This window comes from Thermobia domestica, chromosome 3 (genome assembly GCF_964235325.1).
Source record: "Thermobia domestica chromosome 3, izTheDome1.hap1.1, whole genome shotgun sequence".
Classification (NCBI taxonomy): Eukaryota; Metazoa; Arthropoda; class Insecta; order Zygentoma; family Lepismatidae; genus Thermobia; species Thermobia domestica.
Window position 1 is genome coordinate 67,296,222 of NC_137456.1, and position 17,772 is coordinate 67,313,993.

General features: G+C 34.7%; 1 protein-coding gene across 2 annotated transcripts in view; it reads left to right on the forward strand.

Moving 5' to 3' along the window:
- LOC145680467 (uncharacterized) overlaps positions 1 to 17,772 on the forward strand; it is a 173,171-nt gene that overhangs the window by 125,670 nt on the left and 29,729 nt on the right. For both annotated transcript variants that reach the window (XM_081751032.1, XM_081751033.1), the window contains exon 4: positions 6,487 to 6,600. In XM_081751032.1, coding sequence (XP_081607158.1) covers positions 6,487 to 6,600 — 114 coding nt within the window. The remainder of the gene's footprint in view (positions 1 to 6,486; positions 6,601 to 17,772) is intronic.

Sequence of the window (17,772 nt, forward strand, 5' to 3'; positions counted from 1 at the left end):
TAAAATTTTCACGGTAGGCTTGCAAAGGAACTATAATATGGTAATGAACTATTATATGGTTGAATCGGGCCCCCCTAACTTCAGCCGCCCCCCCCCCCTACATTTTGGGGCTGGCTACGGACCTGGTCCGTAGTGTTTACTAAAATCAATGTAGAAATTTTGTTTAAAGTAACTTTTAAACTTACACTGAACAGTAATTGAAGGGCCCTCTGCAATAACAAGGTAAGTCGAGTTTCCTCAATTCCTGGTAAAACATAGATAAAGAGGGCGAGTGGACTTACTTTCTTTTCCCGTCATCTTTAGTGTATATTCCAAGCGTCTGTTGTGAGAAAAATACAATTAATCTGATCGAGTCATTTCCCGATACGAATAACAGAGGGCGCCGCTGTGTGCGGCTAGTAAAGCAAGTACTGGTAGATGTGATGAGGCGACGCGACGTGTCTGTAACTTTGTTTTCAAGGGTTGGTTCAAGTCGTTAGGTTTGAACATTTATATTTGTGTAACCGCAAGATAGTTGGTAGGCAATGGCGGTTCTAGCGCGGGGCCTGGGTCTTAGGATCCCCAGTTTTTTGAGTAACAAAAATAATTTAAGCTTTTATTTGTATATTTTTGAAAGTTTATAGTAAACTTATAATATACATATAGTCTGGGAAGGGTTCTGGCTGCCACCAGTTTTTACCTTGATCTGCCACTGTTGGTGGGCAAACTTGGAAAACTAAATATAAATAATTAAATCTCTCAATTAATCATGGTTTTATACTATGGTGTACAGCGAGCCGACGGCTTGAAAGCAACAACTAGCCTTCATAGATAGTGACCGAAATCACAATATCAACATTACAATATTATTCTAACATTACAATAGAATAAGTATTTTCTTTCTTTCTCTTTCGGGGCAGTGTAAAATATAATGCTAACCCGTGGGTAAAAATTCAATTTTGTGGGATTTTTAAACATTAATTTCTCGAATAGGGAAAAAAGGGAATTTTCATAGAAATTGCCATCGTATTTAGGATTGTTCATGTATTTACTCCATTGATGCCAACAAAATTGTCTATGGGTGGGTAACAGACTAATGATCTTCAATGGACCTAAAATCAGTGTCAATTGTACGTTTGTTTGCGGGAAATACATCCTAGTGTAGAATAAAAGTGATTTATACAGCGATTTGTAAAATAAATCAGAAAAATTGTGTGTTACTATTTCAAAATAAGAAGACAGTAAAATATCAAACTAGAGACAGCCAATTTCCAAGACGTTGCACACGAAATAACTGGAAAATGAAGCTTGTCTACTTTGGTTACGTTCAGTAGAAGGTAACGGCACAAAAGTGTAATACTAGAAATACTAAATTCTAACAACAAAATGTACAGTATTTGTTTTCGTCTAAATTTTCAATTATCTCTTTCAATTTAGGATGATACTTATTCATAATCTATTGACAAATGTATAAGATTAAAATTTCCGGATAATTTCCTCCTATGATGCTTAAAATGCGTGATATAAATACAGTAGTTTCTCTTTTCATATTTTATAAGTTTTGTAATTTGTGTATAGCTGGGAAATTCAAAACCAGAATGAGAATTTCTGTCTCGCGAGAATGGATTTTATATCGTTTCTAATTGGTATCACTACGAAAAAAAAAATGCATATTATTATCGTAAGCCTTAACGGGGTTGAGTACCGGCGCCATCTATGTTTTTAACTTATTGATTTACAAGTACAGGGCCGGATATAGAATGTAAAAACTAGGGGGGACAGCCACAATCCAGATTATGATAGATGTATCATTAGTTTATTATAAACTTCCAAAAGTATATAAATAATAGCTTAAATTATTTTTGTCACTCAGAAAACTGGAAGGTCTAGGCAGCTCCGGTCCCGGGCAAGATCCACCTCTAGTAATATGTGTGTCACCTTAAGAAAAAAGCAAACAACACTAGATAAAATCTGCTAGTTAACAGTGTAGCCCCTATTTGTTACTCGTAATACGTAAATAAATAATAATATCTTCCGACAAAGATAAAAGTTATCAATTAAAATTGCTTGGATGCCAAATGGTGGAAAACTCCAAAATTGGAATTTTCACACGGGAGAACTTCAATATCTAATGTAATAACTCGCATCAAAAGAATGTTACTTATTGTCAGCATTAGAAAATAAATTTCATAATTATGTTTCTGGTTACAACCATATAAAAGAAATATTAATTTTCCATAAGATATTGAACTTCAAATTTCTCTCCTGAAAAAGAAAAATCCATTTTGGATTTACATTACTTAGCATCCAAGTGGTCCAATTATTTTATTGGCAACAAACTTTCCAGGGCTACAAAAATATGTGTATTTTTTTTTTCAAATCGATTTTCTCGCAAACTAAAACACAAGAATTTACCTTAAAGCAGGCACGTAGCCAAGGGGGGGTCCGGGGGGTCCGGACCCCCCCCTTCGAGACCAGAAATGAAAAAAATTAAGGAAGGATAAAACAAAAAGAAATGACAAAAAGAAGGATCAGCTTAAAAATTAAAAAGAAAACTACAGAAAGCTTTTGCTTACTCTTTCTTATGAGGAGATTTGTATTACTTGCAATATGGTGGCGAGGTAAGCGAGGTATTCTGGAAGAGTCAGGGAATTCGAAATTTCAAGAAAAGTTATGTAATTCTCAGAATTCCTGCTACTAGTCAGTAAAATGTCAAGCTTTCAAAAGCATAAGTGCCGTTGTGTAACAGTGTGGACATTTTTAATCATAACTTTTCGTCATCGCATCCTTACAGTATCAAACATGTTATTTCAAGGACAATTTTCTGTTGCTCCTTTAACCTGTCATTTGGAATCGGCAGTAGTTGACGGAATAACAAAAACAAAAAATTATGTTGAAAAAAAGTTCTGTTAGCATTTGATTCAACAGAGAAAGGAACGCATATATTGTTAAACTAGTTGAATATACACATGCCTCGCACAGGGGCTGTATTTGGAAGTCAACGCCTGTGGGAGTATCACCATTGATCTCAGCGACCGCGAAAACTATGGATTTGATACTAATATCGGTCATTTTGGGCTATTTTTTACATGTCTCGGTATCCCCCCCCCCCGCTGACTCCCGGCCCACATACTTGCAAGTCACCGCTAACGGAAGTGTCACCATTGATTTCAGCGACCGCGAAAACTATGGATTTGACACTAATATCGGTCATTTTGGATTACTTTTATATGTCTTGGTATCTCACCCCCATTTCGGTGACCACCGACCTGGAGCCGAATAGCGTGAATTTGGAAGTTAATGCGACTGGAGTTTCACCATTGATTTCAGCGACCGCGAAAATATGAATTCGACACTAATAGCTCAAGTGGTAGAGCGTTGGCTTCGCATCCGGGAGGTCGTGGCTTCGAATCCCGCTGCCTACCATCCTGACTGAGGTTTTCCAGGGTTTCCCTCAGTCCTACTAGAAATGCCGGGATGGCACCTACTAAACAGGTCCTGGGCGATACCTTTCCAAATCCTTTCCATTGTTAATGTTGTTTGATATTCAATGTGAAAATGGACTCTGAGCTGTATCTGGTGATTGGTAAATAAATAAATATCGATCATTTTCTACTATTTTTACATGTCTCGGTAAACGCCCCTTTGTGACCCCCTGGTTCGAATTTCGACAAAACGTTTAACTCTGGTCTGGAGCCTGGACCAAGGTATTCGTGATTAAAATTTGGTAACTCTCGGTCAATTTGTCTGGTTCCCAAGCCGGTTCCGGTAAACGCCCCTCTGAGACTCCACTGCTTCAAAATTTGAAAAAAGCTTCGTCGTGATCTGGGTCCTGGGCCAAGGCACCCCTGACCAAAATTTGGTAACTCTCGGTCCACTCGTCTGGTCCCCAGGCCGCACAGACAGCCGAACACACAGACTCTTTATTTTATTTATATTAGAAGATAGTTTACAAGATAGTATTCAGTTGTACTTCTTATAATAATTGAGGTCATAACGAAAGGAAAATTGTTATATTTGAATAAACAGGAGAAGGACGTAAATATTGCGAAATCTTTTTCAATACTTTTTTTTTTATTATTTTGCTCGAAATTTCTTCATAGTTTGTTATTAAAATACTTGCCAACATATCCTCATTTTATTGTCCTAACAAACCAATATATGTTGATAGTAAAGTAGTTTAGATTGATCGAGCTCCTGGGCCTTCAGAATTTCATGTCACCCTCACCACCCCCCCCCCCCCGTTACGAAATCCTGGCTAAACGAACCAATATATTTTCCAGTAAAATTGTTTAGAGTGATCGAGCCCCTTTTGTGATGACTCAGTATTTCATGTCACGGACCCCCCCCTTCACGAAATCCTGGCTACGTGCCTGCTTAAAGCATATTTTCTTGTGTAGCTCGATGCGATCTAAATTTGCACAATTCTGATCTGAATAAATCTGATTCTGATACTGATTTGAAAATTGACGGAAATTAAATTTTACGAGTTAATGATAATTTCAGGCTGTCTGCTTGATCATATTGGGCGGCAAGATAGGTCGGTAAGATCTACCGATTGATATGTGTCTCATATTTGGATATTCCTCCCTTTAAAATGCTTATAATGATGTAGAGATACATATTTATTTTTCTCTTTTCTTTCAAATGAACTGGAATTTTATTGGTTTGATTTTTATCTTGCAATCTGGAGGGTGTTTTAAAATGAATATAGGGGTTTGAATATCAGGGTTTTGTATTACAATTAAACAATTATAAATAATACATAGAATAAAATAGCAACTCAAGCAATTTTGCACGCACGCATACATACTCACTGTCAGGGCCAAATTTAGGGGGGGGGTGCAAAGGTGCTCGTGCACCGTCCCTTTCGTTGTAAATATGCACTACCTAAAGTGAGAAACTAGCAGTGAGTTTTGCAAAGTCAATAGTTTAAGTGAATTTTCTGAAGGTTGAAGGAAAAGAATTCATCGAGAGCAGACACTTAGCATTTCCAAAGGAATTCCTCATTCACATCACAAATGCCTAAAGGCATTTAAAAAACTCAAATTTAATTCAAATGTACTGGTATTATTGGTGCACCCCCTGCCCTCAGAATATCCTGGATCCGGCCCTGCTCAATGATTCCTCTGTCTGCCGTTAGAAAGATCTAGTAGCAAATATGGGGACTAGTGAGCAGAAAGCTTTTTGTGTTTTATATTTTGCAAAGACTGAATCTGTAGTTACAATGGAACCGTCTGTGCGGGGAATTTTAAGGGGACGTTTACAACTGCGTCCTTATCGTTTGGAGTTGCTACAAGCTCTACAGACTATAGTGTATGTTCCAATTTTGCAAATGAAATGTAACTGCATGACGATGAAAATTTCCTGGATTGTGTCGTCTTCAGTGATGAATCGCCATTTCATGAACACTCAAAATGTTCGCATCTAGGGGTCAGCAAATCCCCACGAGATGCTACAGTTGCAAAAAGATTCCCTTAAATTGAGTGTGTTTTGTGTCATATCCCGACGGAAAGTTTATGGGCCTTTCTCATCTATCGACTCGATGTGTGCCGTGTGATGAATGGTGCTCACACTGAACACTTGTAGCAAAAACTGTTTGAGTTACTCTTTCATTTTATGCGTTATTTATAATTGTACGTTAAATGCAATAAACACTACAAAACCTTAAAACCCCGACATTCTTTTTGGAACACCCTGTATTCAAACCTCTCTTACTTCGTGAAAATTAAATTTTATAGTGTTCCACGAGAAACTGCATTGTTTTTATAGTGTTACCAAACATTGTTAGGATCATTAAGTCTAGGAGGCTGAAGTGGGCAGGTCATGTAGCCACAATGAAAGAAGGTAGGAACGCTTTCAAAGTTTTAACTGGAAATCCAATCGGAAAACGACCCTTAGGAAGACTTATAGGTGCAGATAGGAGGACAATATTAAGATGCATCTCGTAGAAATAGGAGTACGAAGTTGAAACTGGATCTAGTTGACTAAGGGCAGAAATCAATGGAAAGGTTTTATGAACGCAGTATTGAACCTCCGGATTCCATAGGGCATAGAGTTAGTTTAGCTAATTAATAATCAAATGTAATGTCTAATAATTAAATCTAATTTAAGTAATATATAATTTATATAATTATATATGCTGTAATTGAAATTAATTTGAAAAAAAATCATGCATCATTTAACTAGACTTGAACAAGAAATCAGTAAAATTACTTCATTAAAAAAATACAGTTATTTCAAAGAAAGTAAGGATAAATGATTTGAAAAAGAAACATGGCCTGGGGCTGGGAATTCAATGAAGTTTAAACTCAACAGCACTGAAGTTTAAAATTTCCATTTCAACATGAGGCTGTGTCCAATTTCTTAGTGATACCATAATACAAGTAATATTAATGAATTTATTTAAATGTTTTGAACATAAATTACACTAACCTCTAATATTTTGTATTAACAATGTTTATATTAATATATGTGCTGACTTTCTTTTTTTTTTCTTTTTCGTAGAAAATCAATACGCTGTTGGATATTGGGACCAAATTCTTCGGTGACATAAGCGAATACCAGCGTACAGGAAGATGGCCCGGACAACGGAGGCCCAGCCGAACACGACCAAACACGGTAGATAATGAAATTCATGACAATGACGAAGAAGAAGAATTCACAGGTTACAAATAAAATTGATTGAGCAAGTGAAAAATGGGAGAATTTTTAAAAAAATGGTCGAATTTCCACTAAGAATCATCTGTATATTTTGCTTCCACGTATAAAACTTCCACCTAAATACCAAAGACATACAAAAATGTTTTCTTTTTATCTACACAAAGAAATATTCTTAAGACATAAAGGGCATTATTTATTTTAACCATAATTTGAGGCCAGTAACTACTTATTTATATATATATATATATGTAAATACTTTTACTAATACTTGTATATTTACATATGCATATTATACAAACGGGTGTTAATATTTATGTAAACATGAACTTGATTAAACTCGAGGGTCAGATTAAACTATTTTCTCCCATGACTGAAATTAACCTGATACTGTTTTAATATTATGTTGTCAAATTCCTATTTCATATTAGAAGGTTTACTGTATATCTCTAGGTAAATTTGCTACGAATATAGGAATGATTGAAGTGTTTCGTTTTTCGTCCACTAAGAGAAAAATTAATGAAAAACAAGGGGTATGTTTAGTACAAGGGGTCCAGAAGCACGTAAAAACACAAAATTTACAGGAGAAATGAGTGATCTAAGTACTTAGACGCAACATAACGTAATTAAATCTAACATAACCTAACATAAACTGACGTAAGCTAACCTGAACTAACCTAAACTAACGTAATATTAGTAGAAATAAGCGAAATTCAGTCATTTTTTGGAAAATTATGCGGAACTCCTACACTAATATAACATAAACTAAACTAACCTAACGTAACCTAAACTAGCCTAATCTAACTTAAACTAACCAACCCTACCCTAAACTAACAGAATGTGAACAGAAATTACCAAAATTGTAACATTTTTTAGAGAAAAGAGCTGGACCCCTTCTGCTAAACATAGGCCAAAAACAATATATAAAACATATATATAATTTTCCCTTTTCTGATTAGGAAAACTCATTTTACGCAATTCAAATTCGATTCTTGATGCATGGTATTCAAAATTCGCTTCTAAATATTTTTTTGTTTCAAAGTCGTAACCTTCCAAAATCCTCTATTTGGACCTAGAATTGGCAGATTCGCTTTATTTTATAACCATTGTATATTGCCACAGTTCGTACGTGTTTAAGTATTTTAATTATTACGTGTATTAGGAATAATTACATTGAAACATACACCAATCTCAACTTCTAAGACACTATATTCTATGAGAAGTTACTTATTTTATATCATAGTTCAAAATCAGACATAACTGTCATGGCGATTATCTCAACTGTATATTTTAAAATATCTCCTTGACAACTTTTTATATCACCATAACAACGTACAAACAGAAAATATCTAGATCAATCTACAGGTCTTGGTTACATTATATCTTTCTTCTTCTTCTATTTTGTGGAAAAGATGCTTGAACACTACTTCCCTGATTACGAACAAATAGAACATCGTCGCTGCGCTTCGAAGAACCGCTATGTGACATTTTTATCGAAAATGAGTTATGTCGTGCAAATAAACGTTATGTCAGGCAGCGTCCCTTATAATGTCATAAGTTAATATTCAATTGTTTCGCCACAACGATGAAAAATTAATAGATTGAAATTACAGGTTTCAGGTTGTCATCACGTACATATTGATTAATGTATACAAATCCACTATGTGCTTATAAAAGGCACAAAAGCTGCTACGTAAACACAGAAATAGTAATATAATACTGTTGAAGTAAGCTACAACAATTTCCAGTTCATAGTATACACTGAACCAATTTAATTATATTTTTCAAGTGTTTCCGTGTATTTGGCAAAATTTTAAGAGTTCGAAATGGTTTTTGCTTCTCCTGAAAAGTTGTGGTTTTAACACATAGCGGTTCTTCGAGCCGCAGCGACGATACACAATATATAGCGTCGTCGTGATTTCAAGCAAAGAATTAAATAAATTTAATAGAAGATACTACCAATACTTATTTTCAAAAATGAGTAGATTTTTATAGACTTATTACATTTTCATCTTCTTGGCATCATGGAAGGGAATAAGTATAACGGTTCCTCTGTATAATGTATGGGTTCTCTTATTCGATTGTGTTTATATGAATTTGTGATTGACAGCACTTTCCCCATAGGTTTTCTTGGTTTTCATTTTTCTTCCACATGACAACATTCTCCCACAATCAATCACATTCGTTAACGAGTACAATCATTTACATTCACAATCATTATCGAGTACCTGTGCCATCTTTGATTTTCTAATCCACTGACTTATATGAGGATTTATTTCTTCTGTTTTCTTTGAGTTGATCTGAGGTTTTAATGACGTAATTTTTTTTACCGATCTTTTCTTCACGTCTGGTTAAATGTATCTTACATTTTTCGAAACGAATTTGCATTATACACGTATATATACATATATATATAATTTTCGTAGAGCAAGGGACATATAAATAGATTTACATAAGAAATGAGTAAAATCGAATCATTAAAATTCGTATTTATTTCAAACGAAACAGAAAAGTAATCCCCCATATAAATCAATGGGCTCAAAGAAAAATGATGGCGCAGGTGGGTATTCAACATCCATTAAGATACGGGAAGGAAGACATAAACGTGGAACACAAAGGTAAATATTTTATTCCATTCATTTAGTAATCATGACGATACATATACCATATAATCATCCTGATAACCCAAGGTGCGGGTTTGATTAATAAGGCCAGTAGTTTTTGTGATAAAAAATATACAATATCATATATACCTAGGTACTGTGTGCATCAAGTGTTGCAGTGTAATTATTAGTTTGAGAAAGAGATTAAGATTCCAAACGTCATGTGTTCATTCTTTTTTGGAGGGGCGGGGTTGAATTTTTAGCTCTTACAGGAGAGAAGTTGAAACTATTTTTACTTTAAGCTTTACATCTATGCTTTCTTGTGTACTATGTCAAGGCACATTGTGTGTATGTATATAATATGCAGATATATTAAATCTTACTATTACTCTAACCTATGATACAACTGTAAGCTAAACGCACATCAGATTTTCAAAGATGTAAGCAACGATATGATTTTTATGGTTAGGTTAAAGATGCAAGAAAATGCTGAATTTGCTGAAAATAGTACGTTGCTTCATATATTTTCATTTATCGGATGCCACAAGTTTACAGGAGAAGGAGACGTTTCCAACGTAATGCATGTCAACGGGATGCCCATTGGACATCTCTCCTGTCCTATTTCTGTATTGGGACATTTAAGGTTGGAGTAGAAAAATTTGAAAATAGTGGAAATATTTTCCATCAGACTCTCCTTGAATTTCAATGGCAAGTGCTTCTCATGGGACAATTATTTGGATATTCAAAGATCGATCTGTAGTTGTCCCACAAAGATCCCAGAAATGTCCTACAGTGATCCCGCAGGGACTCCCTCCACTATGGTCTTTGCAAATTGTTTAACCGTCAAGTAAAATTTAAAAATAAACCCAAAGAAACTTAATTGTGATTTCGAAAAAGAAATTAAAATTTATGCATTTCCAAATAGTATGTTTGGAAAGCAAATAAAACTACGATAAACCCTTTGATAAATAGTTCTTTGGCTCAAAGTTCAAAGAAAATTGCGAAGTGTGAGTTTTCTTTATGACAAGAGTTACGTGACGAAAAGATTTATAGTCAAATGTACAGTAAGCCCGTTAATGGTAATAACAGAGATAAACGAATTTAATGATCTCTCCCTAGGTGATACATTACTAGTATGAATGATATAGGATTGTTTGTTTGGTATACAACTCTTGCAGGGAGTGGTCTTCTTTTCACTTGTCACTAATTTGCCTACGGGCACTACAATTTAGCACTTACCTGTCCGTATTCCGCCGTTCATATACTATAAACGTTTTCAACATGTTTATTCAACCCTTTTATACACTTTCACTTTTTTTAAGTTGTAATTTTTACCTGTCCTTATGTGTAAATAATAATCTTGTTTTGATTTTTCGTTCATATTATTATTATTATTATTATTCCTTCTTTATGTGTGCACACAAAAGTGAACTTTCACGGATTAGCTATTCATAAAAGTCGCAGAATTGTATTTTTTCAGTCTTTCGTGGCATTAATTTTTTTTTTTTAAATAAGGAGAAACATATATATCTCTTGCGTTCATGAGTCTTAATAGACTGTGACTTATATTTATCAAACTTAACAATGACATCATGCTCTCTACAACAGTAATGAATGAGATTTCTTAACAGATCATATACAGTTCGTTTGTTAGGCCACTGTATGTGACACAACAGCGCATTCCCTTCAACTAACTTAGCATCTGGAGATATGGTCTCGGAAGACAGCACAGCCAGATTCTTCATAAGAACACTTTTATCGCTTTTCCTCATGTTCCCATACTCACCGAAAAGGCTAAATGGCAAAGGAGATAGTTCAAAATTGAGAACATATGAGAGATCTATTTGCCTCTTCTGCGATATAACTAATAAGCGGCTGTATACTTTTTCAACATCATATCCTTCCTTCTTTCCAAGTTTGACTTTCTTTTTCAATGACGAAATGGTATTGACGGTTTTCCTTAGGCTATGGTGGAATCCATGCGTCAAATTATTTCTGAAATCTGAAACTATTTTCTGATCAATCTGCAGAGCACCTTGTACATTTACATTAACTCACCTGTCTGTCAGTATTTATGATAATTTCAGTATTTAGTGGATGGATGCATTGTCGAAAAGCTTTTCTTATCTTCTCTCAGTCATTTTGATCAAGAACTATACGGCTGGCTCCCTCCTCTTTGTGAGTATTCTCTTTGGAATCCTCTTCCATCAGATCAATTGATATGGGCACGGTACTGTAGATATGGTGAGAAAGAATCCATCCAGAAACTTGATCTGGAGAAAGAGTCATTCCAATGAGACCTCCTTTTGCTTCCCTTTTCTAATATAAGTTTGTTTTCCAAACTGATCTGCAGGAACACCATTTCAAGGTCCAGCTCTATGGTGGCAAACACTATGTCCTTTTAAGAGAGTGTCTTTAATCTCAGAAGGGAGAGCATTTTCCATCTCAATAATATAACATGTTATGTATCTTGCATAGTTGAAGTGTGCAGCTGAAAAAAAAAAGACATACGCTTTACACAGTACAGCTCAATTAACCAGTCACCCTTTCTTTGCGATCTAATAAACAACGGAATAACGACAACAGGGATGATTAACATCTAGTTAAATTTTCCCTTGCTTTGTCATGTAGCTCTTCCACCGTGTTAGTCCCATTGTGAATAAAGTCCTCAAGAAGAACGGATACCATCATACACAATCTTCGCACTGCTTTCACCCATACTTTTCCGGAAAACATGCTCACACCTGCAAATGCTGACTGTAGCAAATCCTCCAAACTGCTTGCTCTCATAAGGTATTCGATGGATCCAATGAATGACATTGGTGTGTGCATCATATCGGGTCTAGCAACAAGATGATGCCAGCGCTCAATATCAGACCACTTGATTTTCGTTAAGACTTTGCATATTTGCATGTCTGTTGTGATATGTATATAGGGATATTTTTTCTCTGACAATTTCTTCCACATAACACAACGTTTTCAGAACAGTATCTGGATGGGACGGTGGAGAATCAGTAAGTGGCCCAAACTTATAGCGTGTTGGAGTTGATGTATAGCTTGTTTGTCTGGCAATTCTGTTCATGTATCCCGATCATTTTATATCATCGTCAGTCAGAATACTTTGCAACCATTGCATGTCCATTCCTAAGGCATGAGAAATACCGTATTCTCTAAAGTTTTGATGATATTATCGAGAGATGGGCCTTTTCTGATAGTCACAAAGGGTGGGCACGGTTCCTTTGGATCGCACTAATGCATAGGCGTTACTTGTAGCAGGTCACTGAGTTTGAGATTATGCAAAGATGAACCTTTTCAGACGTGGTATTGTTAATCCATATAATTATCTCGTGCCATCGGGTTTATATGATTCCTGTACACTGTATATATTAGAGTAACACACCCTTATCCCACTTTTTATCTTTATACAAATTTTCTATTCATAAGTAAGAAATATTTATTTTATATTTTTCTTTGCCATTTCCTTTAATTTGGTCCAATTTGTTTAGATACTTTGTTCATAGCGAATTACTGAAGTACATTCTTTAAAGGAATATTTTCTTTTTTCAAAATCGTGACGTCACTATATTGTTCCCATACCAGGAATGGTCATCAAAATGTTCCAAATTGTGGAAAGGTTTGACTACATGTATCCTGCCAAAAATTGTCTTTTTACTGTGTATGGTTGTTGTGTTACTGAGATTTTAACTCATCCATCAGCGTTTACTGCGTAAATTTGAGCTGTGAAACAGTGACGTCATATATAACGTAATATTGAAAATTGCCCAAGGATGCCAACGTGGCATAAATCGGAATTTGAAAGAGAACATCCCATTTCATAAGAAAAAGCAAAGAAAAAACTTTATGCCATTGAAATATCAAATCTAATTAGTAAATGTTATTAATAGACAGTTTGTAACTCAGTAATGCTAACCAGGCAAGAATTTACACACACACACACAATGGAAAACGGAACTATATTTTTTGATTTTCAATTGTATATCTTAGTAAACACGTTGATACATTTAACAAAGAGTAGGTATTTTTTTTAACGAAAGATTCGTCGGTTCGTAAAGAGGATTATGACTTACTCTCATAAACCTTAAAATCCTGAAGGAAAAAAAAGTATTTAAAAGCAAACGCTTTAAGAACTATATCTATTGCAAACGTACAGTGGATTCCGTAGAATTCGAGTAAAACACGGCTGTAATAACCTGTACCTAAGTGTCGTGTTCAGTGTAAAAGGGAATCAAGTGCACTATTTGGCCGTTATGGTGATATTTCATCTTTAAGATTTCTATCCGAAGCTCCTATCAGAGTTTAAAAGATTCATGCACTTATATTGTAAATATCCCTCATAAAGTAGAAAAAAGGTGATAATTGTTTCATGTACTTAAGATTATGATATCGTGCGAATATTTGCCACTTTTCCTTCCAACGTTGATAACTGGACTTGAATTTATTGTCCCCTGAACGCTGTATTTCATTCGTTGTATGAATTGTACACATTCAATTGAGAAAAGAAGTAATCAAAAGGTTTGTATATCCCAGTGTTGCCACAGTTCTAGCCCTGGAGTGGGCTGAAAAATAGTACCAAATTGAAACAAAAAGGGCTGAATTCATTATTTTATACTAGTGTAATACATGGCTCTATAACACGAAACTAAAAGACCTAAAGTTCTAGAACACTCCCCCTTTCTTCCAAGTGTCCAGATCAAAACTCTGTTTAAAAGTTGCTTTTTAAAAACAGCTAAATTGAATCTTTTGGTGTAGAATCTTTGCAACGGCACAAATTATAGAGTTACTTGAGCCACGCTGGTCTTCTTCAGAATATTCAACATTTGACTTAACGTCCATGTTCTTTTTCTTTTTCTTTTTTTTTTTTTTAACATTTCAGGCTAAAATTTCCACCACACTGCTCCTTTCTCGTCTCCTTCTTGCCTGGCGCGGATGGGCCCATCTAGCGTCATTTTTTGTTTTCGGTATAGTTCGAATTATGAATTTTCCACACAAAGTTCGTAGCGTTATGCGGTGCAACATCACAGAATGAACATTCAACAGCACTTTTAAAAATTCCAACACAGTATGAGTAATGTAATGTATGAATAATGTAGCAAAGTCTTACGGATACTTTTGAAAATTTGACAAGTATTTGTTAAATGGTGCTGAATTGGGTAGAATTGTACTAACTTTTTCACACAAGGGGCTGAAAATGCCAGCGTGGTACCAACGGGTCGATGAATGACAAAAAAGGCTGAATTTTGTACAATTGTAGTCTACCAAGTGTGGCGACGTTGGTATATCCTTACTTCCAATTAACACACTTTGTATAGAGTTATTATTTATTAATCTCTCTAACATATTTATGGGAAAATGACATTTAATCATAAATTGTACAATATTGCAGATTATTAAGAAAAAATGTAATTATACCATGTAGTTTAACACTGCTTCTAAAAGTTAAAATACTTTGAAGAATTTATAACTCAGAAAAATGTGATTCTCTGAAATAGTAGATGTGTAGTCAAGGAAAAAGCTGTGACATCTACTTTTCGTATGTAGCATTACAAAAATAATTATCGTCGAAGATACGATATATTCAGTATTTAATATCTAAAATAATTATAGTATTTATAGTCGATTATTATATGAAGTACTTAGTAAAATAGTTATATATAATATATATATATTGTTTATTTATCATTTATTATAATTTTGCTTATATAATATTTTATTAACTATTTAAAGCTCATAATATTTGTGAATATTTATATAATAATATTATTTTTTTGTAAATTCTAAACTTTTGTATACTTCATAATAAATACCAAATAAAGAAATGCCAAAGAGAAATTCCAGGTTTATAAGTTGCATGAAATGAAATCCTGCAACCGGAAATTCGATACTAAACTATTTTTCACTTGCTTAATCAATTTTGTGCATAGTAGTTGGATATTTCTTGTGAAAACCGCGAACAGTTTTTGTTATAATTGAAAAAAAACCAGCATAAAATCAGATATTAAACAAAACCCCGTTATGATTGGAGTAGGGAGCCTATTTTAAGGAGGGCAGAAGCAAGGGCGCCGATCCTGGGGGACCGAGGGGGCCCGGCCCAAAGCTCATGTGGAGTCCCTCATTGTATTTGTAAATTTATAATATTTGGCATAATTTGAATGCAATTTGTCTCAAAATCCTCATATATCCTTTCTGCATCTGAATGCCCCCCCCCCTCCAAATTTACAGAGAAATCAGAATCCTTAGGCAGAAGGTAATTGCTTTCTTTGAGTTCGTAAAGTACATATGTGTTAGTCGATTTTAGACTACTGTACCTATGCCAATATAAACGTGACACTTATATGTCGATGAAAAATATTGTTCCTGTGAACAAAATTTGAAATAATGCTGCTGATTTGAACATTAAAAAAGGCTACATTAAAACAATTATAATGACGGGCAAGAGCGCCCATCAAAGGGGGCAAGGTGGGGCACTCGCCCCCCCCCCTTGAAGAAATTGTACTTCAGAATATCGAAAACCCAATAGAATCTTTACATTAGTTCCAGCAAAATTTGAAACTATATTTGAAACGTCGCTTATACTTGCCCCCCCCTACCATTTAGCTTTCCCTAAAGAATTTTAATTTCATATTTGAGATTTTGAAGCAAGGAGCAAAAGTGATTAACAGGGGTGAATTCAGTCATGATATCAGATGATTTGTTCATAATTGGAAATCCTAGATAAGTTTTTTTTTTTTTTTTTTAAATAGAGATAGATATCAGAAAGCCTAGGAATATATAGGATATAAATTCTATACAGCATGTTTAGAAATTCTAAGACCAAACTGTGGAGTTGGTTCGTCATATTAAGTAAATGAAAATTTTCTAGTAAATATGGGTCGAAAATTGTCTCCTTTCAAAATTATAAACCGCCGAAAATGCATAACATCACGTTTTAAAACACTCTGGTTGGAAAAACACGGGGCCTATCGTAAAAAGCCTTCCAAGAAATTACACAGGAATCGATAATATGTTCAATCTAGACATCCACGTTTCAGAATGTCCCGGTAACGGCGAAACGAATTGTCTAACAGAAGTTGGGGTACGGGGAAACACTTGAAAGAATTGTAACTAATTAAGCATTCATTTCGCCAGTACCGGAGGAATATGAATCTACCTATATAAAAATGAAAATGACAAAGTTTCTGATTCCATTACTCTTGAATCACCCGACCTATATCGATCAAATTTTCAACATAGATGAGGTTTGGAACTGGGATAGATTTTATTATTTTACTTTGACGGTGCAACTTAGGGGAGAGGGAGGGGCAGATATTTTAAAATGATCGAAAATGACCGATATTAGTGTGGAATCCATAGTTTTTTGAATCTCTGAGATGAACAATGACATTTGCGATGCCGTTTAAATCCAAATTCAGTTCTTTATATCCAAAATAAAACGTATTCTCCCCGTGCGAAGAACGGGTATTCTGCTAGTCATGTGGAGCGCATAATAGTTCCTGTGTAATTTCTTGAACCGCTTGCGATAGGGTTTCGTAGCTTTCAAGCAGAGTGATTTGAAACGTGACGTTTCGTATTTTCAGCAGTTTATAATTCCGAAAGGAGACGTTTCTCGATTTATGCTTACAGGAGCTTTCACTCCAATTTAATATAAGAAATCATTTCTCGGAATTCGGTCACCTAATTTCTAATCATACTGATTATGTGCGTGGGAAATAGCTTTAAAATATGGGTACAATGAAGCACAAGTAATAATAATAATAATAATAATAATAATAATAATAATAATAATAATAATAATAATAATAATAATAATAATAATAATAATAATAATAATGAATATTCTTATGAATAGAGTAGCTCTTGGGCACATGAAAATTATATTCTCTCTCCACGTTCTCGTATAATCGTCTATTGCTCTTTATTGTGTCCTCTAACGACATTTTCCGTCGTCTCTGGTCACAATGAAACACAACTACTATGCACCGAAAGTACTAATCGTAAAGTAAGCCTTATATTACTTCTTTACTTTTACTCTCTAATTAGAATGAATTTTCAGATCTATAGATTTTAGTTAAAGTATGAACTTACAAGTTGAATGCTCTTCACCCTTAGAAGAATGCGTGTCACTGTTAGGAATATATTGAGCCAACATTGAAAAAAACTATAAAAGGTACAGTTAGTTAACTGTTCTTTTACATATACAGTACATCAGTGGCGTAGGGAAGGGAGGGGCACAGGGGGCCCGAGCCCCCCCCCCCCAAAGGGTTTCGACAGTATACTTTGGTACTTTGATATTTGTATTTTTTTCCCCTTGAAACATATAAAATTGCCTTTCATGTACTCTATTCCAAAACAAAATATGTCACTGAAAGGTTTCTAGACATGCAATATTCTCCAATGTTATTTTTTTTCTTTAAAAATGTCTGTATTTTCATCTGTCAGTTCAGAAGATTTGTTTGAGTTAGACGTGTTTAGGGTGTCGAAATAATACACAATTGCAATTTCAAAATGTCGG